General features: G+C 44.8%; 1 protein-coding gene across 1 annotated transcript in view; it reads right to left on the reverse strand.

Moving 5' to 3' along the window:
• LOC147689488 (vomeronasal type-2 receptor 26-like) overlaps positions 1-27,359 on the reverse strand; it is a 112,328-nt gene that overhangs the window by 10,916 nt on the left and 74,053 nt on the right. The window contains exon 2 of the mRNA XM_086940116.1: positions 13,476-13,599. Coding sequence (XP_086796242.1) covers positions 13,476-13,599 — 124 coding nt within the window. The remainder of the gene's footprint in view (positions 1-13,475; positions 13,600-27,359) is intronic.

Genomic DNA, 27,359 nt, shown 5'->3' on the forward strand with positions numbered 1-27,359 from the left:
CCAGAGCTTCAGCGGGGCAATTGTGAATATCAGGTTGGGTTGTTATTCAATGTCTCCGGCTTGACTCCCGTCGATGGGTGGGTCACCATCATGGTGATTTCTACCAAAAATTCTGTAATCTTCTCCAAACTTCTGGACATTTTTCCAGAATGAACTTTTGGGTTATTGAAGTGTAGATACACCAATCCAAGGTTCCAGAAGCTCTGAGTTGCTCCATGGGTTGTTGTTACTATGTGTCCCACAATGAACTTAGCCAAATCCTCTAAAGTCCAGCTGAAAGTTGTCAGCTGGTTTCTTCTTGCTGGAGATGATGCAAGTGGAGCTCTTTTAGCATGTTGCTTTCCGGGAGTCCACTCTTTCTCTTTTTAAGGCAAGGCAAAGACCTTAAATCTGTAGTTCCAAAAGTGTGCAGCAGGTGCGTTCATTCAGAGTGCAATCCTCTTTGTGCAGGCCAGACTTCCAGCGGGTCAGTCCTTCTTCTTCTTGTAGTTTCAAGCAGGGATCTAAGTTGCTGGGCAGCTCTCCCATATTTATCCAGTGTTCTTGGGTGATAAGCAGGAGGGCACCCTTTATCAGGTATGAGCACTTCCTCCAATGTGTGGCATGTTCTTGTGCCAGAAACACTATATCTTAAAAATCCCCAATGGAGAATTATTTCTGGAGGTTAAGATTTGGCTAAGCCAAACCACAGGCATGGCTAAGTTCCTTAACACTTCCCTTCCAGCCCCTCTGCTAATTCAATTATTGGGGCTCCTTTCTGGCTTGGGGTGCAGGAAGTGAGTGTGAGCTTGTGCCCTGTCCTAACTGTCATTCCCTCTTTAAAGACCAATTAAGCTACTCCACGCCCACCCTGCCTTTTGCTCAGCAGCTTGCAGATCTCCTTCTACTGGGTGCCCTTTGTGCCAGCACAGGATACTTCACACCTCATCAGAGCAATGTGGACCAGCCTGTCAAAGGCTGGCCAATCAGGAGAGACTGCTGGAAGGCTGGCCAATCAGGAGAGACTGCAGGAAGGCTGGCTTGTTAGTACATCATAAAACATAGTTCTATAAGTTATTTTCTGTGATAGTTATAATAAATCTAACCATGGCAAGTTATTGTATTTATTATAATGATCATTTTAATATTTGAATTACATTATTAGCTGGCTTCTATCAATAGTTATCAATTATTAAAGTATTCCTATGTTAGCCTTTGGAGCCCATGTGCTACAATGGGAAACTATGCAGTTACTCTTACACCTGGGCATATAAAACATCTCTTATATAATGTTCCTGTTTATAGTTGCAAGGCACCCTACCCCTGGGGCACCTAAGGGTGACACAGACTACTGGCCCTGGGTCTGGTTATCATGGCCCAGGGCACAATCAGAGTGACTTACCACCAGTATCAATCAAACAATGGGGCTGATCGGGGTAAAAACAATGACTTTCTCACAGGTAGGTATTACAATTTACAGTGCTTGCCATGGAGAAATGAAGGGGCACTAAGATATGATGCTGTTGCTCTCTCCTCCAGTGTTTGCATACTTTAGACTACCTTGCACCAATGCACACACACTTGCACCATTGAGCAAGGGAGTGAAAGTGATTTCCAACTTAGGTTTTATACTGGAAGGGTGCCCTTCCAGCACAAAATTCTACATTTGACAAAGTGCAACCCTTTACCACTTTGTATGTGAGTTGTACCGCTTTGTATGTGAGTTGTACTGTGCAGCATGTATGTGAGTTGTACTGTGCAGCATGTATGTAAAGTTTGAAAGGTTTGGAGAAAAGAAATCCTTCTTTAAACTTTATGTCTGTTTCATGGATGCATAATTTGTTTATGTCAATCTCTTTATACCAGCGTTAGTAAATGGAAATCAAAATCTATGGGTGAGTGCAGGGGAAGGTCAATGTGCCACCCATGGTAAGCCCCAAAAATACTTTGCACCAGGTTTTCATCACTTTTCTGAAGCAGCCCAGGCACAAAGTCTTTGTAAACCTGGCCATAAATGTAATACATGATCGAGGATTCAAGCTAATAAAACTGCATTGCTCCCCAAAGGATGCCTTTTTAGCAATCTTGGAATAACAATTCAATTTCAAAGCTTTATTCGACTTCAGTCATAAAACCATTTCCATCCTAACACAATACAATAAATACTAAGTTTAAAATACAGAGAATTTAAGATAAGTATTAAACAAAGATCCATCGAATACAATAAGCTATTAAAACATTATTAAGAACAACCTTGACGCTTACTCACACATCATAGCATTTGAAACATGGTAACCAAGATACTTCACATCATTTTTCCTAATAGAGAACGTGTTCGAATCACCCAGGCCCAGGCCAAAAACTTTGCGACAGCTATTACGAACAGTGGAGAGCAATCAGTCTCCAGGATTCCTACAGCCTGATTCATGAAGTGAAATTGCGCCCGCAATCGCTGCGAAAACGCAAATGCGGGCGCAATTTCCGTAATCGGCATTCAACAAGAAAATAGTGAATTCGCAAACACATATTTGCGAATTCGCTAATATAATCGCAGAATCCCTGCCGCTGAGCATTAGCGATTCGGAAATAGCGACACACCACGGAATCTGCGAAAATAATAGCGAATTCGCAAAAAAAATCGCTATCGACATTCGAAAAATAATTCGCAATTAGCGAAAAACCCAAAAATCGCTATTTGCACGGCGCAAAATAAGGACAACTCAAAGCAGGTGGTAACCATGAAAGCCATTGAAAAAAAATTTCACAAAACCGTTGTCCTATCACCAACAGGTACTGCCTGACCAATCACACATAAGGACCATCAGCAGCAGCAGCAGGAGGAGTCCCACAATGCCAGGAATGTACATGGTGGTGAGGCGTCGCAGGCTACAGCGATTAGCACCGAGGAGACGCAGGATCCAGGACAGGATATTCCGCCAGCGGGTCACCTTGCTGGGCCAAACCAGAGAGCAGATATATGCTAAATACAGGCTGAATGGGGAAATGATAATGCAGCTAATACAGGACCTTGACCCCCTGATGCAGCACCCAACAAACCATACCAATGCGGTGCCTACACATGTGCAGGTATTGTGTAGCCTGCACCTCCTGGCCTCCGGAAGCTTCCAGGGGGTAGTAGCGGCTGCTGGGGGAATATCCCAGCCCACCATGTCACGCTGCCTCAACACTTTTGTTGACGCCATGCTCACCCAGCTACACCGTCACATCAAATTCCCCGCCAGCCAACAGGAATTGGACATGACAAAGCTACAATTCTACAATGTTGCCCATTTTCCACATGTGCTCGGATGTATAGACTGTACCCACGTCGCCATCTGCCCACCAGCTGGCATGGAGTATATGTTCCGCAATAGAAAGTGCTACCACTCCCTCAACATCCAGATGGTCTGCAATGCCAAGACATACATCACTGACATCGTTGCACGGTACCCAGGGAGTACCCATGACTCCTTCATTTTCCGGCACAGCGGACTCCACAGACGACTGGTAAGGGGAGAGTTTGGGGAAGGACACCTACTTGGTAAGTACACTTTGATTTAAATGTCACATTGCAAAGATGTAACAGCGCAGCACAGGCAATCACCATCTGCTCCTCTCATTCAGGTGACAGTGGCTACGCCCTCCGTGAATACCTCCTGACCCCATACCTCAACCCTGCTACACCCCAGCAACGGCGCTACAATATTGCTCACATACGGACAAGGAATTGCATAGAAAGGACATTTGGCCTGCTCAAGAGCAGGTTCCGCATACTGCACAAGACAGGTGTGGCCATGTATTACAGTCCTGCAAAGTGCTGCCGCATAGTGGCTGTCTGCGCAATACTACATAACATTGCAACCAAGCGCCGGATACCTGTTGACATCTCTGGCAGTGAATCTGAGGGGGACAACCGGCCACCTGCACATGCGCGCCATGCACAAGGGGAGAACCCAGCAGAAGAGCACAGACGTCGCAACCACATCACAGTTTCTAGTACAACCACTGCCATCACCCCACAAATCAACAATGCATGCAAAATGTAATGATGACACAACGCTAATGTGTGTAGGAAAATAAATGTATTTGTTAAATGCACAAAATGATATATGAGGTTCTGTGCCAAAGTTCAAAATTAAAGTACGTGTTCAATTCACAAAATGAAAGATAAGGGTCTGTGCCAAAGTTCAAAATAAAAGTACGTGTTCAATTCACAAAATGAAAGATAAGGGTCTGTGCCAAAGTTCAAAATAAAAGTACGTGTTCTATTCACAAAATGAAAGATAAGGGTCTGTGCCAAATTTCAAAATAAAAGTACGTGTTCTATTCACAAAATGAAAGATAAGGGTCTGTGCCAAAGTTCAAAATAAAAGTACGTGTTCTATTCACAAAATGAAAGATAAGGGTCTGTGCCAAAATAGTCCCACAAACAGTATTACACCATACTGCTGTGCATGGCAGGCTTGACCTCAGCCTGTGCCTAGAGCGTGTTCCTCCATAACGCCTCTGAGGGGCTTCCTCCTCCGGGGCGTCAGGCAATGGGGGGGTCCTGGTGCTGCGGGTGGGTAGTGGGGCCTGTGAGGCTGATTGTGAGCTCAGGCTGGACGCCCCCTCACTCGCATCATCACCCCCCACAACAGATGGAATGGGTGGAGGGTGAAGAGCCACGACAGCCGTGGTGAGGGTCTCCAGCACCCTCGTCATGTCCACACTGCACTGGATGACAGTGTGCTGCTGTGTCAGACAGCGCCGCGCCAATAGGGATGTGGCATTTGCCGACACATAGCTTGCCCTGCTGTAGGTGCCAAGCTGGGTCAACAGTTGGCGGTGGTGCCGGCGTTGCCCACCGCATATCCTATACATGGCACGGGTGTTGGCCTCCACGGCTGCAGCAATGCGGGCCATTCCATCACCCACACCGGCCAGGTCGGCCCTCATGCCTTCAATGTGGGTAGCAACACATGCCACGTTGCGGCCAATGTTGTGTAGTTGGAGCTGAATTGCTCCCTGCTGCCGTGCCTGGCGCTGGTGTATGAGCAGCATCCGTCGCTCGATGCTGAGCCGCGCCAGTCCATCACCATTGGCCCGCCTGGTAGCAGCTGTGGAGCGCTGGCATGACCTGCCACGCCTGCCCTGCTGGCCTGATTGTGAGGCTGGGGGCTGAGTGGACAGTGCCGCAGCCCCGGATGTTGAGGCGCCAGCTGCTCGGGGTAAGGCCACCGGTGTTGCAGGTGTGCTCATCGCAGGGGGTGTGCCTGCTGGTGTGGCAGTATCAGTCGCTGCAGGGGCCACAGGAGTGACTGACCTGGCTGCAGCTCTGGGAGGAGCAGCGGTGGCAGGGGGCACAATGGGGGCTGCCATGGCAGCGGATGAGGGCGCTGCAGCAGTTGCAGGTGGGACGCTGCTGGTGGTAGTTGCTGGTGGTGCAGTTGCAGCGGAAGGGGCTGGTGCCTGGGTAGGTGTTGGCACCTCCACCTCCAGGACGCTGTCGTCGATCACCAGCCTGTCACTGTCACTGGTATCGCCACCTGTGGGGGTAAGTGGAGGACCATTAGCTGTATGCATCTGGCAGACGTGCAGTTGCTACATGCATGCTGGGTGACATTCCCTGAATGGCAGTGGCTTTGTGTGCATTGGGACCTGACTGGCTGCATTGTGGTACTACAACATTGTGGCCAGACTACATCTCCCACAATGCTTCAGGACATTCCTTGATGTGCAACTATGACATGCCTATGGGACATTGGGGGAGCCTATTTGGTCATGGACATCCATAGGGGGCAGGGTCGCAGTCGCATGCCACTTACCTTGGGTGTCTTGTGTGGGGCCGGATGAGTCCAGTGCAGTGAAACCCACACAGGCCTCCCTCTCCAGGGTGTTGTCAACCTGGTCCTCCAGGGCGGTGTTCGGTGGTACCGTCGGACCTCCTCCTCCTGTGCCCGAGGACTCCCCAAGGCGCGCCGCCACCTTCTCCTTGGCACGGCCTCGGAGGTCGTACCACCGCTTTTTAAGTTCTTCCAGGGACCTGGCCGCCACTCCCACCGAGTTTACTGCTGAGGCTATCCCCTGCCATATGCGCCTCTTCTCCATTTCTGGGACCCTCCTGGAATTGGCACCGAACAGTTGGTCGTGGTTAGCCACAACACCCTCGATAAGGTGCTCCATCTCCTGCTCGGAGAATTTGAGCTTTCGCTTTCTCCCAGACGAGCTGCTGGTCCCAGGTGCAGCTTCCTCAGCCATGGTATGGGTTGTGGCTCTGTGGATCACTCTACTAGCCAAGATGTGCAGCAGCTCTCCTATGTGCTCCCTGTCTCTGTGCCTCAATGTGCAAAATGGTGCTGGGAACCGGCAGCTTCCTGGTTGTGATGTCATCACTGGGCTCGAAATGCGACTTCCCGTTTTCCCGATCTCGCGAGTTTGCGATCTCGCAAATAGCGATATCGCTATTTGCGAGATCGCAGTCCAGCCGCGGGTAGGCCGAAATTGCGATTAATCTGCGATTAATCGCAATTTCAATCGGATCGCTATCGGATTTTGCGATCGCGTGCGAATCGCTTTTTTTTATCGCAATTCTTCATGAATTCGGATTTGCGATTTCTGAATAGCGATTCGCTATTTTTCGCTATTTCAGAATCGCAAATGTCGATTTTCATGAATATGGCGGCAAGTGCTGTAGCTTGACTACGCGTCCCCAAGTTGAGGCAAACGGGTCTTATTCATTTGTGCCGTGGTTTGGCATATAAAGGGCAACAAAACAGTACATGAGAGACATGCTCAACTTGATCTTTACAGTGGTAACAATGCTTGTCCCAGGTTGTAGACCATTTCTTTTTAAACACATTTACTGGGAGCGATCCGACTCTAAATTGAAAGTACAACTTCCTGTTGTGCGGCTTCTCGATCAAGTCCCAATACGCTTCACACAAAGGGGACATTTTTAGGTCCAGAAAGCGTCTCGTCAGAGAAGAGTTGGTCCCATTGGCAAAAGTTCTAAAATTCACCATCTCCCAGTACATTTGTTTCAACCTTATCTTTGAAGGGAAGCAGGACACATCAGTATTACCCCATAGGTGGTCTAGTTTTAACTGTGACAGTACCCCCCGTAATTCTTTCAACCAAACAATTTTATGAAAGCGGTCAAGTAGAACAATGTCTGTCAATGCTGAAGCATAGTGAGCTAACTCTGGGGTCACCATTAGACGTCTCCAATACAAGAGTGGACGCAGCTTCGCTAAATCCGCAATATTTTTCCTACCAAGATCTAATTTCAAAGGAACAGTAGGCGTACTTTGCGGCACCCCTACCAGCCCCCGATGAAACTTGTTTTCTGCTATAGTCAGGTTTGCTAGGGTACAGAAACCCCATAGCTCTGAACCGTATAAGCTAGCACTGATAACTTTCATGTGATAGATCTCAAGAACACACTTTACTGGTTTAGTAAGAGAAGCTCTATGTTTTAATGATAATGCTCCTGCTAGTTGGCTAAACTTTAATACAGCAGTATCTATGTGTGCGTTCCATTTCATGTTCCCCTGTAGTGTTATTCCAAGGTAGGTAAAAGCATCTACCTGCTCGAGAGGAATACCTTTAAAGGTAATAACGCCTTTAAACAATGTACGGCGGTTCATACACATAAACTTTGTCTTACTGGTGTTCAGTTCTAAACCTCGAGAATCGCAGAACTCACCAAATGCATTGACCGCCTTTTGGAGACCGCTTGGTGTGCGTGATAATATAAGCGTGTCATCCGCAAACATTAGGACGGGAACATGTGAACCAGCTATTATGGGGGCATCGGAGGGGGACCTCTTCAAGAATTCTACTATACCATTTATATATATCGAGAACAGTGTTGGCGCTAGAACGCAACCTTGCCTCACCCCACACTCTACGGGGAAAGGCTCGGTTACTTCTCCCTGTGACCCCCATCTAATTTTGGCATAATTATTTTCATGCAATCGTACAAGGAGAGTAAGAAGTTCTTGGCTTATCCCTGCATCAGCTAAGACCTTCCAAAGCTTGTCCCTGGGGACCACGTCCAAAGCTGACTTTAGGTCCACAAAGACAGCATATAGAGGGCCGTTATTTAAGGTGACATTCCTCCAATACAGGGCAATGAAGTAAAAAACTTGATCGATGGAACTTGTCAGGGGACGGAACCCCGCTTGGTATGGTGACAAGATGTTATTTTCCTCTATCCTTACTTGGAGCTTGTTTTGCACCATACGACCCATCAGTTTCTGCGCTGAATCTATGAGACTGATGGGTCTATAGTTGCTAGGGAGCGATTTGTCACCTTTTTTAAACACTGGGATGATTTCCGCTCCTTTCCAAGACAAAGGTACTTCACCACCCATAGCCACTGCATTGGCAAGCCAAGCAAAATAAGTACACCATGTGTTCCGATCACTTAGATAGACGTCTGCTGGTATACCGTCCATGCCTGGCGCTCTTCCCCTCGTTACACAATCAAGGGCAACATTTACATCTTTTTCATTAAACACATTATGCTTGTAATAAACAGTTAGTGGCAAAGTAACACAGGCTTGCGACTGATTGCGAGCATATTGAGGTTTGAAGAATTCAATCCAGCTATTGATGGCAACATGGTTTTGAGGTGGGGCAGCCAGCCCTCCCCTATCCCACTTTACCGTGGACCAGAATAATTTCTAATCTTTGGCCGCACATGCAGTTTTAAGCTCACCCCATATTTCCTTGTCCCATAGCCTCTTCGCCTGCTTTTGAGTGCGTCTGTAAGTGTCCCTGGCTTTCCTGACTGCCTCAGCATTCCCCGATTGAAGCTCTCTACTAAGGTTCTGACGTGCCAGTCTACAGCTTTTATCGTACCATCCCTGCCTGCTTTGGTGTTTTTTGTCCTTATTGTGGCCCACTGGTTTTAGGAAGAATGTTTGCAGTCTGCAAAATAGTTTTTTGTGTGCCTCCATCAACATATCTAGAGAGTTAGAGTTACTTATGAGTAGTTTTATGTTATTTACTTCCTCACCTACTAATTTCTTGAGTTCATCTAGCTTCCCCTCACCCTCTACTAGCTTCCCCCATTTTAGATGTCGCTGGTTGTTTGTACATACTAGGTCCAGGGTAACTCTCTCTTCCTCTGAGCTTACCCCCCTTTCCTCTACATAGGACTTGAAGGCCATACACAGCGGGTTGTGGTCGCTTTCCATTCTTTTTACTATGGTCATATCAATCAGTTTGCTTCAGACCCTGGTATCTACCAGAAAATAGTCTATTCTACTAGATGCCCGACCGTTGTCAAATGTGCTGTTCCCAGCACGGTCAGAGGGTGTACGACCATTTGTGGCTCTAAGGCCTCTAGCTAGACAGAGGCTTTTCACTTGAATGGCCACCGTACTCCATCTCTTAACTGCAGCCATCTCAAGCTGCGGAATTCCCCATTTACTATCCTCTTCCTCCGCTAAGAATGTATCCTCTTGACCCAGGGGTTCAAAAGTAGTATTTAGGTCCCCCCCCCAACGATAATAGATTGTTCTAGGGGCAATGATTCTACCTCCTGTTCGAGGACTGTTATTACGTCTGAGGTCTTTCCCCCTCTGACCCCCCTAGCATATATATTAAAAAGGGCAAGCTCTTCACCATTGTCCCATCTAATATTAACTGCTAGTATATCCCCGGAAGGAAGGGATCTTTGCTGGATTGTACAATTCAGCGACTGTCGAACCCAGATCAGCATACCTCCTGATGGGCGGCCTTTGCCATTTGTCACTGCAGGAATAAAGAAATTAAGGTACCCCACCCGATATACAGGACTTTGTGACCATGTTTCTTGGAATAATATAATATCATATAGATCGATGAAAACACACCATTCAGGGGATGTTACTTTATTTGCTATACCAGCTAGATTCCAAGAAATAAAGGTCAATGCTGATTTAACTATGATTGGCCCTGGCTGGCCAAGTCTTGAAAGGTTACTTTTATTTATATTCCGCTGTGTAGTATCTGTTACTAAAATTTCTGAAGGGATGCCAGGGCCATCATCTAGATGAAGCTCGGGTAATGGCTCACTGCTATTATACCGAACTAGAGTGCTATGCCACTCCAAGGTATCAGTTGGCTACCTGGGTTGGGGCTAAAAAGCCCTCCTTATTAGCACTGCCATTATCTACTTTCACAACATGAGAGTATCCTGTCATATTTTTTCGATATACGAGTCAATCGCACTCGTTTAGGTTAGACAATGCTGCAAATCTATTTTCTAGGTTTACACCCCAGTCAGAACTTTGGGCACCCCCACCCCCACCCCCGCCCCTTCTATTGACCACTGTGGTCCATTTCGTCCTCAAAACACTTGGTTTGGCAATAAAGCCTCTTCTGCTATAAAAGAAGTCGAGTGTGAGAGGGATGATTTCTGCTGTTCTGCATTGAGGGGGCAGGAGATTGGGTACAATATCAGGTAATACTTCAGGTCCTTTAAAATGAAGTACCACACAGTCGCCTTTAAATCTTTTAGGACTACTGCCTATCCATTTCACTTTTCTGGCAGTTAATAATTCCTCTGAGAGTTTATGTTTACCCCAGTGGGTGATGTGCATGTTATTGGTCAACCAGTATAGAGCTTTACTTAAGAGTGATTCGGGGGACTCTGTCTGGCCAAGCTTCAGAGTTGGTACATTAGCTAGGACTAGGATCAATGGGGATGCTTCTACGATTAACTCCATTGGGCCTGATTCCAGAAAAGAGTCTTCCCTGGACCTATTTAATATCAACGGATCTGCAGGGCGCTGGATATTTGCTGCTAAGCATGGTGTTGGGATAAGTGGGTGAGTCGGAATCACCGCCTCCCTAGCTTCTCCAGTTCTGCCTTCCCTATGTTTTGTTTGCTCAATTTTGTCCACCACCTGGTTTGGTATTTCCCCCATGTTTTCTTTTGCGTTCACCAGAAGACCCTCAAGCTTGTTAACTTTGTCAGTAAGTTGGTCAATCTTAGATAACAATGGCTTGATTATACCCCTCAGTTTCTGATGAAAGATTCCCATGAGTTTCTTAATGTTGGCCTCATCCCGTAACATACTACCATCATTCTCAACCCCTACATCCTCTGTACCATTTTTCCTAGGTGGAGTTGCTGGTCTTTTTCTGCTTAAGCGTAACCCGCTACGCTTAGGTTCTCCCTTTGTGGTCACTCTAGTCACTCTAGGCGCAGGAACAGGCGCAGGATTAGGGGAGCTATCCTCCACTATTTCTAAATCAAAGTCTGCAACATCATGATCAACCTCATCTATTTTACTCAATGTAGCAAGTGAGGATGCGTTGTGAGCGGGGCTCTCAGTACTAATCTGGGAAAGCACCCCTGTTTCACTAGAGTCTTCTAATTCCTGTAAATTAACTCGGGGTGATTTGGATGAGATATTAGTGGGCGTTGGGCTCAACCCTAGGGAAGACCTTTTATCATTATTTATCTTAGCGACCACTTGGAATAAATAGTTATCCATGGTGTTTGAAGGAGCAGTACATTGCTTTTGTTTTGACATACTTGTGCCGACACTCAACAATCTCTGCGACCCAGAATAAATACCAAGCCTATAGTCCAGAAACCACTGCATACAAGTACTATGAGTCCTCCCCTTCTGTCCGACTAGTAAGGGCTATGATACTTCGTAGTTATCACAAAAAGTGAAGATCACTCACGAATATAAATGGACAACGTTCCTGGCCCAGTCCAGTCTCTACCAGTCTCGGACTGTCTCAGACTGCCCTGCCCTTTGTCCGGGCTTCGCCCGGGCATCCCGCTCGCGTCCCGCTAAGCGTTGAGGGCGTTGCTATATAGGAGGAGCGGGGCCGCGAGCTGTTGTAGCCGATGAGGGAGGGAGGAGCAGGGGGCGGGAAGAGACACCTTGTGCGCTGAGTTGGTATGCGCGGAACCCTGGGTCTCGCAGTCCCGGCCCCTGTGATGAAGACGGCAGTCAATCCAAGCCGCTTTTTTCCCCCAAAGGCAGCTGGCTCCCAAAGCGTCAGTAATGCAGGAACAAAACCACGATTCCCAGGTAGAAGCTGCGAGCGGCTCCCGCGAAGCGGGGGACGCGAGCTGTTGTAGCCGGTGAGGGAGGGAGGAGCAGGGGGCGGGAAGAGACACCAGGTGCGCTGAGTTGGTATGCGCGGAACCCTGGGTCTCGCAGTCCCGGCCCCTGTGACTAAGACGGCAGTCAATCCAAGCCGCTTTTTTCCCCCAAAGGCAGCTGGCTCCCAAAGCGTCAGTAATGCAGGAACAAAACCACGATTCCCAGGTAGAAGCTGCGAGCGGCTCCCGCGACGCGGGGGCTGCGAGCTGTTGTAGCCGGTGAGGGAGGGAGGAGCAGGGGGAGGGAAGAGACACCAGGTGCGCTGAGTTGGTATGCGCGGAACCCTGGGTCTCGCAGTCCCGGCCCCTGTGACTAAGACGGCAGTCAATCCAAGCCGCTTTTTTCCCCCAAAGGCAGTTTGCTCCCAAAGCGTCAGTAATGCAGGAACAAAACCACGATTCCCAGGTAGAAGCTGCGAGCGGCCCCCGCGAAGCGGGGGCCGCGAGCTGTTGTAGCCGGTGAGGGAGGGAGGAGTAGGGGGCAGGAAGAGACACTAGGTGCGCTGAGTTGGTATGCGCGGAACCCTGGGTCTCGCAGTCCCGGCCCCTGTGACGAAGACGGCAGTCAATCCAAGCTGCTTTTTTCCACCAAAGGCAGCTGGCTCCCAAAGCAACAGTAATGCAGGAACAAAACCACGAGTTGGAATAACAAAAGATTGAGAAGAAAACAATAATGATCTAAACCTCTGCCTTTCAATTTGCATGCAAGATGTTGAGGCCAGTTCATAGCTCAATGCGTTATATCTGAAGGATTGTCACTTTTGAACTCCAAGTACAGAAGGATCTATGTGATAAAAACGATAACCCAGAAAGCTATCCACATAAAATACTAATCTGTGATCTGCATGTCACATGTTGTGCATTGCAGCAGGAACATTAACCCCCGTTGCTACTATATCATGAGTCAAAACTGTGGTAGACAAATCAAAGATCCTCCCCCAAGTGCATTTACCAGCACAGTTGTCATTCTATTTTAAATAGCCCCTGAAAATGCTTCTCACACAAATCTCTCTGCAGGATCCTCTTATCTCAGTTCAGCCTGCCATGCAGAGGGCTCTTCCTTGACATTGGCACCTAGTGCCACTGTACCAGGGGCCGCACCTCAAAGCCATCATTGGGTTGGGAGAATGGAGAGGGAGAATGCAAGAAAGAAAGGTGTGGTTTAATTGATGACCATGGACTAATTCTATCTTTGGCAGATCCTAAAATTATATTATCATCTGTTGTAATAACTTTATTTCCATGTGACTGGCATGGTGAACATATGTAAATTAAATGTTTAAAATGAAGAGGGTTATTTGCCAAGGTAACTCACACTTATGAGCACATTGAACATCTTCTCATTTGGGTCTTTGCAAAAGGATCATTGGTTGTCATGCAAAGCTTTACCACTTACCGATCTTGTTGGTAATTTCTCCTTCTGAGCAGAGGGTGCAGTCATAGCAACAGACAGGTTTCTCCTTTATAGGGACCTTCCTAAATCCAGGAGGACAACTCTCACTGCACACAGAGGTTGGGATCTGGAGAGGAAGAGATGGAGATGTGTGAGACATCAACAGGAAAGGAAACAAAGGGGACATGCAACATTATCACACATCCTGCGGACTGAGAAAGAATTTGTATAGTTTGACATGTGAGAGATCAGAGAAGAAAGAAATAAGGGGCTGATGTCATAGGTTCAGTGGGAGCAGGTACTTGCATCAGTGTGAGGGATCCAGGGAGGAGGAGATGCAGGGCACACTTGATAACATCAGTTTAAAGAATCCAGGGAGTGAGAGATGTGGGGCACATGTGATAACATCAGCCTGGAACGACCTCCGTTAGCAAGCCCAAATAAGAACCCTTTTTATTCTCTTGCTTCCACTCATTGGTCACCACTCCTTACCAAACATGAGGAATGCTGGAACCTGCTTTCGGTTTCATTCTCTGCAGCTAACTTCCATAGGAGATATATACCCAGAAGTCATCTTTGTCAGAACACAGCAGGCCATCCCCGGCACAAATGAGACCTTGCTAGACATATTTACATACAAACAGCTCAGAGCGGCAAATAGGTTGATGCAAGATTCTTTCCTCAAACCTCCCCCACATTTCAAGTCCTTGAGTCAAACCTACAACCCTCTCCTGCGGAAATTAGTCAAAAGGCTTTATACAATGATGCAGGTTACCACACCTGTATGTCAGCCCCATGCCAGCACGGAATGGGAAGCAGATCTTGGGAGCCCCCACATGGAAGAACATGAGAACATTTGCTGCACTCAATCGAATGTTCTCTACCCTAACTATCTCCTGTGTCTGGGTGCATTTTAATTTCCTGCATCACCCATACTGAAATCCTGTAAGACTGCATAAGATGGGCCAGCTTGATGAGGAGCGCTGTTGTATTGTTCCGTGCCCAGTGCTCGTTTCCTTCATCCTGCATGGGTTTGACCTCGCATCCAGAGATTCTGGCAGATGGTTTTTGAAGCTATTATGGCAATCACAGGATTTACTTTGGACCACCTGCCGAGGGCTGCATTAGTAAGCTATGTAAAGGATGTCCCATTGGACATGTGCAAACTTACGCCTATGCTCCTGTTCCTCTTAAAGTGACAAGTTCCGAAGCACAGGGAAAGGCGGCCACTGCCGCTGGAGGTGACATGGCTTCTACTGATGGTGACGGCTATCCACCTATTGGAACTTGATGCTTGCAAAATCTAGACTTTAAGGTATCTGGTACCCTCTAGAGCTATACCTGGGCACGCACATAGAGAATGGAGGTGATGCAACTGTTACCAACCCAGAAGAGGGCGCTTTGTTGGAAATATTCCCTCTGGAGCCTCTGGCCACTCTGAGCTGTTGGTTTTGGGCGCAAATGATGCCTGCAAAAGTGACCCTTAGGCAACAACTAGAGACTACTAGGGACTTTTATAAGTCATTAGCTCACCCGTCACACGTTGCTGTGATCTCAGCAGAAAGGAAATTTAAGTAAACTTGTTATGATAACATTCAGTTTACATTATGTCATTTTCATTGAAACTTATTCATTTTAATATGGAAAACATTTCAAAGTGTCTTTGACCGGGCGGACCAGGCGGACATGGCCCAGGGGTTTCCAGGAGCATCAAAGGACTGGTGGACTGCCTTACGTCCGTCCCTCTCTCTCTCCCAACAGGAGACCTGGGCATGGAATACTGAGCCGGATGATGAAGAAGGAAAAGGACACGGTTCCTTTAACTGGTGTCTGTTCTGAGACGAGACTCGCCCCAAGGGAGTCCCGCTGGACGGACATTGGATATAAGCCCAGAAGCCCACTTCCAGGAGAGTGACGTCACTGACACGGAAGAAGAGAGCTGGAGAGACGAGACCGGAACAAGAAGGAGGGAAGGACCTTTTGGCAGCCGAGTGGAGCCGTTCGGTGGAGGAAACACAGCGCCTGCAGGAGTAAAGCCAGGAGGTTAACGACCCAATCTATCCCCTAGTCACGCTGACGGGAGAGCGTGGCTAACCCAGGTACATGAACATATAGAGGGTTTGGTAGGGGGGCGGGCCGCCCTTAAGCCGTTACTCAGGGTCCTGGCTCAAAGCACCCGTCAACCCCCTGTAATTATCCCTCACGCCCTGTACCTTTGTGAGAGACACAACATGCCTCACCCCAGCACCGTTCTTTGCTGTAAATAGAGTGCACATACCAGTAGTGCCCTAGGTGTTCCCTCACTATCTGCCCCTTTTTTGGGATTTAGAGTATCGGATAGCAACATATTAAACCTATCCTTTGTTTCCTTTTTATTTTGAGGCTACCATACGATCTCCGGACTGAAGGAAGTTCGACACCCGGCCAGCTAGCTGCAGAGAAGTATGGACTGAAGGAAGTTCGAGGACAAGTCAGCTAGCTGTATAGAAGTACCGGAAACCTCCTGCCACCTCGGACCCCTTAGCTTTGCAGCTGATAGACTAACCAGTGGATACAAAAGAACTGTAAAGAAAATAAAACACTATTTACCCAGAACCAGTGTGCGTCCTGGTTCTTCTGAGTTGTTACATTGTCGTTTTAATTCTGTTTATTTATTCGAGTGCTTGTGGATACACGTTTCAAAAACTTTATTCGATTCAGAAAAGAAGAATTATAAAAGTCAAACAATTACATATACAAACATAGTTTGAAATTCATTTTTAAGAGACAATTTTACAATTATGACACTAAACTAATAAGATACAGTAGTTAAAATGGTCACAGTTAAAACCCATAACTTTTGCTTTCAATTTAATTAGGGTAATTCATAAATTCTTCATACCAGGATATACATTCAAGGGCAGGGAAAAAGAAAATCCGATACAACAATATACATGGGCAAAGAGACAGAATTTTGGGGCCAGATTCAACCATACCGTTTTCTAATCAGGAGTGACACTCGTATAAACACACAGACACTAGATGAAGACAAGGATAACAAATGGTCATAACCCTCTTTATAATGACATGGTTGCATTTCCTTAAGGATCGGCTTAATAAACCTAATCCTCGGATCCTTATAAAGGGAACAGAAGAGAACAACATGCATCGTGCTTTGGCTATCTTTGTTGTTACAAGGACAGGGGGGCAGTCTCTCACACCAACCCCCCTGTTTAGGGAACGCAAAAAGAAAGTGCAAGATGTGTAACCTGAACCTTGTCAAGTAGAATCGCCATTGCACATGATTTGTGAAGGTTAAATAAAACCGATGCTGTAAGGTAACCTTAGGAACGTGAGGGCTGACCAGGGAGTGTGCAAATGAGGATTTCCAGTAGCTTGATTTAATAACAGCTTTAACATCTCCCTGTATGTTTTCGGGGTTGTCAAAGATGTTACCCAGACCTAATTTATGGAGCATTTCATTGACATAAGATAGCCAGGGGATCTGTTTCATGTTTGCCAGTCTTAAACAGTCCCGGAGGATATCTCTAGAAAGCTGTAAGTCCTCTGATAGCCATATTTTGCCCCATAATAATAAAGAAGAAAGGCGAATGATGTCACTCACGTAACTCAGGCCTATCTCATCGTGGGCAAATCTATTTGAAGAACTTGATGGAATAGCCAATACACGCTTTAGAAATTTGTTCTCCATAATTTGTATCGTATCAGGGCTTTCGGTCCCCCAAACCCCTGCCCCATAGGTAGCTACCGACAAACATTTTGCTTTGTACAGGGTTTTTAGATGTATAACCGGTTTTTGACCTAGTTTGCCACAGAAACGAAACAGACCTTCAATAGAGCGACTAGCACTCTGGACTCGAGTCTTCATTAACGGGGCCCAGCTTAATTTGTTATTGAAAAGGTTTCCCAGGTAGTTGGATACACAATATTTTTTGTTTTTCCGTCTGGTGCGTACACAAATAAATCAGAAGTTTTTCAGACGCGTGAGCTGGCCACATACAGTTGTCCATGTGAGAAGCACGGATTCTCCAAATCTAGTCCACACACTTGCAGTGATTGTCCTTGTGCTTTGTTGATGGTCATTGCAAAAGCGAGTCGCACCGGAAACTGCAAACGCTTGAATTCAAATGGCTAATCTGTTGGGATCATTGGAATACGTGGCAACAGTACATCTTCCCCCTTGAATTTCCCATTCAAAATGTTAGCTTCTATGACATTGTTCAACATCTTTTTCACTGAAAGTCTTGTATAGTTGCAAAGTCGTGGTTGCAAATTCAGTATTCGAAAGATTATGAGGGCCCTGGGGGGGCAATCTTTAAAACATTTTTATGCCACAAACCTTCGCGGGAGTGTACTTAACAACTTCCCAAAGTTTCATGGCTATCGAATGAATGGTGTAGTAATGCATAAAGGACAGACAGACATACATTTGTTTTTATATATAAAGATTATACACTTAGTTATTATTGACTGAGTGGCTCCTCCTCCCACTTCCACCCTTCCTTCTCCTTCCTTCCCTTCACTTCTTCTTCTCCACCCCACTTCCCCCTCTTTATCTCTGTTCCTTCTCAGTTCAACAGAATAAGGTACCACAAACTGTAACAGTATTGCTATGAATAATAATGTGACTCAATGCACACTGTATGCTGCAGTATTGTAATCGTTTATGTCTTGTTTTTTAGAATAAATTCAATAAAAATATTTATGAGGGCTTGTGTGTAATAAAACCTGCTGTTAGTCAAACAGGTCCCCCCACAATGAATTCTACTAGGGGTACAGTTTGCAAAAATGTACAGTACCGCTGTTTCCCTTCGTGCTGGTTGAGATAGTGGCCAATATATATGGCTAAATTTCAATAAAGCGGCGGAGTTCGCGGAGTGGGGCTTCGCGGAGCTACGCGAAGTGGGCGAGAAACTACGCCCACCTCCGCACTCCGCGTAGCCCCACTCCGCAAACACCACTGGCCGCCAGCCCCGCCACCCGCCTCCCTCCCGCCCTCCCTAAATACTTTAAAATACAATAATCAAATAATTTAAAAGCACTTACCTTGCCGCCGCTGCCCGCCGCGTCCCCAGGGCTCGCGATCTTCCGTCTTCCGTACTAATGCGCATGCGCGGCCGCCCGCGCATGCGCATTAGTACGGAAGACGGAAGACGGAAGTAAGTGAGCCCCGGGGACGCGGCGGGCAGCGGCGGCAAGGTAAGTGCTTTTTAAATTATTTGATTATTGTATTTTAAAGTATTTAGGGAGGGCGGGAGGGAGGCGGGTGGCGGCCAGCTACGCTCCGTCTGCGGAGTGCCGCCTGGCTCCGCAAGCTCCGCAAAATGCGGAGTAGGCGGCACTACGCACACTCCGCAGACGGAGCGTAGCTGGCCACCCACACTTAAAAATAATACCTTGGGATAAATAGCAACAAAATACAATAGGTTGAAGAGATTGTCTCTCTTCCTATCAATCAATCAATCAACAGAATTTGTATAGCGTGCTACTCACCCGTAAGGGTCTCAAGGCGCTGAGGGGGGGTCGCTACTGCTCGAACAGCCAGGTCTTGAGTTGTTTCCTGAAGGAGAGATGGTCCAGGGTCAGCCATAGGTGAGTGGAGAGGGAGTTCAATGTCTTGGCTGTCAGGTAGGAGAAGGATCTTCCTCCGACAGTGGATTTGCGGATTTGTGGGGTGGAGGCGAGGGCGAGGCTGGCGGATCGGAGCTGGCGGGTGCGTGTGTAGAATGTCAGGCGGCTGTTGAGGTACTTCGGGCCCGTGTCATGGAGAGCCTTGTGTGCGTGGGTGAGGAGTCTGAACATGATCCTCTTGTTGACGGGGAGCCAGTGCAGGTCTTTCAGGTGGGCAGAGAAGTGGCTGTGGTGAGGGATGTCCAGGATGAGTCGTTCTGAGGCGTTTTGAATGCGCTAGAGTCTTTTCTGGAGTTTGACTGTGGTTCCAGCATAGAGGGTGTTCTGTAGTCCAGACGGCTGGTGACCAGGGCCAGGGTGACCGTCTTCCTGGTTTCGGTGGGGATCCTTTAGAAGATCTTTCAGAGCATGCGCAGGGTGTTGAAGCAGGATGATGAGACAGTGTTAACTTGCTTGGTCATCATGAGTTATATTTTATTTTGCAATTTTTCAGAATAAGAGTAAAGATTTTTTTTCTCTTTTTCAACATATATATACAAACATATACATTACTTCAACATTTATATATATACAATATATAGATATTTAAACAAACAAACATACCTTTTTGTTTCCTTTTTTCTCTTCACCCTAGTTAATCAAAAAAAGCATTTCTTTATAGAAGATCACCCTCTATACGAGACAAAAGGTTTAATACTCCAAGCTCTATTTTTTGTAGTGCTCCTAAATTATTTTTACACTAGTTAGATTTTCATGGGTGTCTTCAAAATAACTGTTGACGCATATCAGCCCCTTTGTTTCTTGGGCCTGCTCAGGACTAGGGCAGATGAGCGCTTAAATTTACAAAGATCCACCTAGGTTCTGTTGATCAACCCTCATGCGTTTTCTTATGTGTGTACATCACGGAGCCCAAGCACGCAGGATATACAGACTCTTGCAGCCTCTATTCAATTATATGGTTCTGTTATAGGCAGCAGAGCTCTCCCTTACTTTCGCGTTCATGCCTCCGCGTTGTAAACCTTCACCATACCGCATCCACAACGTGCAGGTACCACAAACTGTAACAGCATTGCTATGAATATTAATGTGACGCAATGCACACTGTATGCTGCAGTATTGTAATCTTTTATGTCTTGTTTTTTAGAATTAATTCAATAAAAATATTTATGAGGGATTGTGCATAAGAAAACCTGCTGGGAGTCAAACTGTTCACCCCACAATGAATTCTATTAAGGGTACAGTTTGCAAAAATGTACAGTACTGCTGTTTCACTTTGTGCTGGTTGGGATAGTGCCGCAACATCCGTGGTTAGGCAGATTGCAAAAAAACGAGTCCGATTTCAGTGGAAAAATGTGATATGTCCATGTTTTGTTCTGGGGCCTTCTGTGTCACAGATAACTAGCCCTAGCAAAACAAGTGAGGTACCATTATTATCTGGATTTTTGGGCAAATGGTAGATGGTAGGAAAGTAGTTGCTTCCTGCAGATTCCAGAACTTTCCATTACAGAAAGATGAGGACAATATGTTTTCAGTCAAAGTTTGATGTCTGCAAGGGCTTAAGGGTAGGAAAACATGGAGGGAGCCACACAAATCACCCATCCGTGGATTCTCCGAGGTCTCTAGTATTGCAAAATTTACGGGTTTGCTAGGTTTTCTTTGGTGTCGGCTGAGCTAGGGCCTAAAATCCACAGCCAGCTACATTGCAAAAAAAATAAAAGGATACGTTTTTAGAGGAAATATGTGATGTGTGTTTGTTGCATTTTGGGGCCTTTTTCCTGTCCCAGGAACTAACTCTACCCACATGAGGTACCATTTTTATTGGGAGACGTAGGGGAATGGTTGATAGTAGGAAATGAGTTGCTTCCTGACGATTTCAGAACATTTCATCACAGACGTTTTAGTCAAAGTTTGAGATTTGCAAGGTAAGAGTGAGTAAGTAAACCTGGTGAGAGGTATGCAAGTCACCCCACACTTGATTTCCACCAAGGGTTTAGTTTTCAAAAATGTGCAGGTTGCCACTTTCAAAAATGGGTTTGTTTTCAGTGGCAATATGGGATGTGTCTATGTTATGTTTTGGCACCTTTCCTGTTACAGCCACCAGCCCTATCCACACATGTGGGGCACCATTTTAATTGGGAGACATGGGGGTGTGGTAGGTGGTGGGACATTAGTTTCTGCCTACACATTCTATAACTTTCAATCACAGAAAGGTCAGGAAAATGTTTTTTTAGTCAAAGTTTGAGGTTTGCAGGGACTTCTGGGTAAGAAACCGTGGTGAGAGACACGCAAGAAGTCACCCCACTGTAAATTTTTCCAGATATCTACTTTTGAAAAATGCACAGATTTTCTAGGTTTACTTGGGTGCCTGCTAAAGTTAGGTTCCAAAACCCACAGCTAGCCACGTTGCAAATAAAGGGTCAGTTTCAGTGGAAATATGTGATGTGCCTATGTTGCGTTTTGAAGTCTTTCTTATCGCAGAAACTAGGTCTACCGATTCAAGTGAAACATAGAATAGTAGAACAAGTGCTATTACAAATTGTATTTTCTCTGCATTTGTGCCTTCCAAATGTAACCCAGTGTGTAAGAAAGAAGACGTTTTGAGAATTGCCTTCTAATTCACCTGTTATTATAAGGGTTTCATTGATATCTGTTTTTCACTCTTTATAATTTTACATTGTGAATTGCTCTATACTTATTAAACAATGAAAAAACATTGCAAGATGCACCTAAGTTATTGGTTCTGGGATCCTTGAGTTCTTGGAAAAGCCACAAACCCTAAATTTCCCCACAACCAGAAGTCTCTAGCAGATTTAATGGCATACTGCTTTTGTAAATCAGCCATCATGAGGAGAAGTTACAAATGAAAATGTTGTCAAAAATAAACATTTTTTCCTTCCAATTTTCATTTTCTTTTATTTCAACTGTTAGCTACTATGAGAAAAACATTGAGGCATCCACATGAAGGCTGTATGTCAGAACAACAAAGGCCATAACAACAAAAGTCTTTTATTTCAAACAGATATGCCTTTACTAGACACAACTTTACCACCCAAAAAATTCAATACATACATATATATATATATATATATATATTACCTACTGGCGGTCGCCAGTAGGTATATATAGTTAGGATTTTTTCTCTATGGGATTTTTGAAAATTCTATGTCTAATAACTTTGGGTTTGTGGACGGAATTGGCTGAAATTTTCAGGAAAATGGAACATTTTGTTTCTGAGCAGCCCCTGACAATTTGGGGGGGGGGTTCATCAAGGGGGGGGCGAGAAAAAAGGGGGGTCCCAAAACGCGTTTTTCCCATGTTAATTTCCATAGGGCGGTTGGCCTCACTTTTAGCTCGAACGGCTGAATGGATTTGCACAAAACTTGGCAAAATTGTAAGGACTGTTAGCCCGATGTGCCTTTGCTAGGTCTCAATATATGTGCTCCAGTGGATTTTGAGTAATTTAGGTTTAAAAAAAGATATATATCTGGGCGGAGCCTAACCACACATCTGATCTGATTGGCTGTCAGCACTTCATCCAAGAAGTGTTGGCAGCCATCTTGGGACCAATATACATGATAGCACCTCATTAAAAAGCATTGTAGTTAATAGAGGGTTTTAGGACTTTAGTTACATTATAAATCATTTGTTGATGGTACCATACTCGTTTTAGGAATTGTGGTGGGTTCTAAGGTGATTTTACCATGTGAAAAAACCTTCTGCTGTGATATCATGAATATTGTTTGAAAGAAAACTAATATCTCATGATTTTCCCACAGTGGTTTGGAAGGGGATCTATAAGCTAAACTGAAAGCATATTTTCTGTAAATTCACATTATCTTTCTCAGTCATGTGAAAATGAAGTCTAACATTCTCAGTAAAACATGTACATCCAACAAGGACAGAGACTGTCAGTTGATTCCTTTGTGTTCTACTGCAGTCTCCTAGAGTGTTCTAAAGAACAACTAGAGCGCTAACAGTCCTACTTATTACAAAGGTATGGCACACCTGAAGCCATCTTGATTGGAATAAAGTGGTAACTCTTAAAACATTTAATTTAAAAAGAAACAACATGAGGGGGTATATTTTGCCATAGAAAGTATGATTAGTGCTGCAGAATGAAAAATTAGGGCACATTTTGAGTGACTTCTCAAATCCTTTTCTATTTCATTAAAACATTCTGACATGCAGTCTCCCATAATAGCCACCAGAGACAAAAGAGCCCAAATGTAGCCCAAATATCACCCAGATGTAGCCCAAGTATAGCCCAATGACAGAATGTCCCAGAGTGTTCTAAAGAACAACTAGAGCGCTAACAGTCCTACTTATTACAAAGGTATGGCACACCTGAAGCCATCTTGATTGGAATAAAGTGGTAACTCTTAAAACATTTAATTTAAAAAGGAACAAAATGAAGGGGTATATTTTGCCATATGAATTATGATTAGTGCTGCAGAAAGAAAAATTAGGGCACATTTTGAGTGACTTCTCAAACCCTCTTCAATTTCATTAAAAAATTCTGACATACAGTCTCCCAAGATGGCCACCAGAGACAAAAGAGCCTAAATGTAGCCCAAATATCACCCAGATGTACCCCAAGTATAGCCCATTGACAGAATGTCCCAGAGTGTTCTAAAGAACAACTAGAGCGCTAACAGTCTTACTTATGACAAAAGTATGGCACACCAGAAGCCATCTTGATTGGAATGAAGTGGGATGTCTGAAAACACTCAATTTAAAAAGGAACAACATGAGGGGGTTAATTTTGCCATAGAAAGTATGATTACTGCTTCAGAAAGAAAAATTAGGGATCATTTTGAGTGTCTTCTCAAATCCTCTTCTATTTCATTAAAAAAATTCTGACATGCAGACTGAAACATGCACTTTGAATACCAGCAGCAGACGTCCCTGGTGAGCAGTAGCTTTACTACAGTGATCTAATGTGCAACTAGAGTGCTAACATTCAGAATTTATGGCAAATGTGTGACACATCTGAATGCCTTCTTGATGGAACCAAAGTAAACAAGCATTGAAAATGCAATAGATCTCGCCCTCGTTTAAGTTAAAGCCATTCTGTTTGTAATGAGGTGGCTTTTTAGCTTTGCTTTTATTAGTGTTTTTTCAACTTTCATGTAAATAACATGCATCTGTATGCATATAAGTATATGTATGCATGCATTTATGTTTGTATTTATATAGATATACAGATGATATATGTTTATATATGTATGTATATATATATATATTCACTGAAAAAACCATAGGTTATAGACCATATATAGTTAGGAATTAGCATTTACAAAACCTTGAAAATTCACTGAAAAAACCATAGGTTATAGACCATATATAGTTAGGAATTAGCATTTACAAAACCTTGAAAATTCACTGAAAAAACCATAGGTTATAGACCATATATAGTTAGGAATTCGCATTTACAAAACCTTATTTTACTCACACAAAACCATTGAAATTCCATATATAGTTAGTTGCACTAACTATATATCGCGCACCCGCAATCCACTGCTGATGATGTCACATATTACATCATTCATTACATGGTCAGTGACATCACTGATGACATCACTGATGACATCTCAAATGACATCACTGATGACATCACTGATGACAACATCCAGTGACTGTATGTTTCTGTAAAGTTAAAATATGTCTTACGTATTGAAGAATGAGTGGATGTATAAGTGTCTGGATGAAGGATTTAGTAGGGGCATGACTGACTGTATGAGTGAGTGATTAAATGTGTCTCACTGAGTGCATGGGTTAGTGACTAAACTGTCTTAATTTGTGCATCATTATGTCTGTTGTTCTGTAAACTGTTGCATGTGTTGATAAGTAGCTGTATGAGTAACTATATGGGTTATTGATTGGTTGCCCAAGTATTTGTATGGGAGACTGAGTGTGTGTGTGGGTGGCTGGGAGGTGTATGACTCTGTGCATAGATGTGTGAGCAGTTGATTCACTAGATGTATGGTTTCAAAAGTGCATGTGGAAACAGCTGTATGGGCGGTTGACTGTGTGCATGAGTGTATTGGTGAGTGAATGGATATCTCAGTGCTACATGTCAAAGTAAGTACATATGTAAAACACAGTACATGTGAGAGTTGACATATATAAATAACTGTGCATAAGAGCCAGTGAATGTGTGAGTGGCTGTATGGATCCTTGTGAACTTGTATCAGGGATTGTATAAGAGAGTAAATATGTGTTAGTATATGTTTGAATAAGTAAAGTTTGTATAACTGTATAGTTGAGGAAATGGAGGTGTGATTGATTCTTTGCATGACTGACTAGGTGTGTGAGTAACTCCATGGATGAGTGACAGTCTGTGAGTGTCTGGTTACACTGATTGTATCTAAGGTTATATTAGAGTCTGAAGAGGTTCATCGTATTATCACATGAATGATATCATCAGTGATGTGATCAGTAATGTCAAATGAGATGTCATCAGTGATGTCATCAGTGATGTCATTTGAGATGTCATCAGTGATGTCATTTGAGATGTCATCAGTGATGTCACTGACCATGTCATGAATGATGTAATATGTGACATCATCAGCAGTGGATTGCGGGTGCGCGATATATAGTTAGTGCAACTAACTATATATGGAATTTCAATGGTTTTGTGTGAGTAAAATAAGGTTTTGTAAATGCGAATTCCTAACTATATATGGTCTATAACCTATGGTTTTTTCAGTGAATATATATATATATATATATATATATATATATATATATATATTACCTACTGGCTATCGCCAGTAGGTATATATAGTTAGGATTAATTCCCTATGGGATTTCTGAAAATTCTATGTCTAATAACTTTGGCGTTTGTGGACGGAATCGGCTGAAATTTTCAGGAAAATGGCACATTTTGTTTCTGAGCGGCCCCTGAAAATTTGGTGGGGTTTCGTCAAGGGGGGGCCGAGAAAAAAGGGGGTCCCAAAACGCGTTTTTCCCATTCATTTTTCCATAGGGCCTTTGGCCTCACTTTTAGCTCGAACGGCTGAATGGATTTGCACGAAACTTGGCAAAATTGTAGGGACTGTTAGCCCGATGTGCCTTTGCTAGGTCTCAATATATGTGCTTCAGTGGATTTTGAGAAATTAACGTTTAAATCAAGATATATATCTGTAACAGCGCTCCGGGCAGCGATCCGGTCCGCTTACTTTTCGCTTATCGGAACTTTGCGCGCAGAAAGCTGATTGGCTCTCCGGTGTCTGTCAACATTCTAAACAGTCTGGAGCGGCCGCCATCTTGTCTCTCGGTAGGATCGAGAGAGAAGAAGAGGTGAAAAACGAAAGGGGAATTTAATGAAAGGGGGCAAGGTATCCCCCTCTTGACCCCCTAGGAATGTTGTTGGGGTTATTAAAGGGTCCCGTGGGGAAAATTACAAAAAAAAATGATTTTTCACGGTAGAAGCGCTTCCCGGGCCGCGAACTGGGCTGCAAACTGGTAGCGAAACGGGAATTCGCCATTTTGTGCTTCGTTAATTAAATTACTAGGTATAAGGGGGTGCGGGAGACGTATCCTAATCCCCTATATTTCCTGAGGGTGGCTGAGGAGGCTCATATATGTTGATACATCTCTTCCAGCGGCTGTGCGTGAGCTTTTTTTTTTTTTGCTGCGTGACAGTCCGGAGCGGCCGCCATCTTATCTCTCGGTAGGATCGAGAGAGAAGAAGAGGTGAAAAACGAAGGGGGAATTTAATGAAAGGGGGCAAGGTATCCCCCTCTTGACCCCCTAGGATTGTTGTTGGGGTTATTAAAGGGTCCCGTGGGGAAAATAAAAAAAAAATTATTTTCCACGGTAGAAGCGTTTCCCGGGGCTCGAACTGGGCCGCAAACTGGTAGCGAAACGAGAATTCGCCATTTTGTGCTTCGTTTTAATTGTTTAGAGACAAAAATTATCGCCGCACATCGGCCACAATGCATGAATATCGTTGAAAAGTCAGCGATATTCATGCATTATCCAGCAAATGCTCTTAGCCGTGTTATCCACCTTCCATTGGATAACATGGCTAAAAACTGCTCTGTGCGTGTTTTTTTTTTTTTTTTTTTTTTTTGCTGCGTGACGTTTGTTAACGTTCGATTCGATGGAAATCAGGAAGTGGTGACCACCATTTTGTCACTGCGAGTAAATATTTTGTTATAAATGAATCCTTATTGATAAACATTGTCTGCGCCATCTTGCGTTTTGTCCAATGCCACAATTTTGTCGTGCACGGCAGCCATTTTAGATGCC

This window comes from Lissotriton vulgaris, chromosome 10 (assembly GCF_964263255.1).
Source record: "Lissotriton vulgaris chromosome 10, aLisVul1.2, whole genome shotgun sequence".
In the NCBI taxonomy this organism is placed as follows: domain Eukaryota; kingdom Metazoa; phylum Chordata; class Amphibia; order Caudata; family Salamandridae; genus Lissotriton; species Lissotriton vulgaris.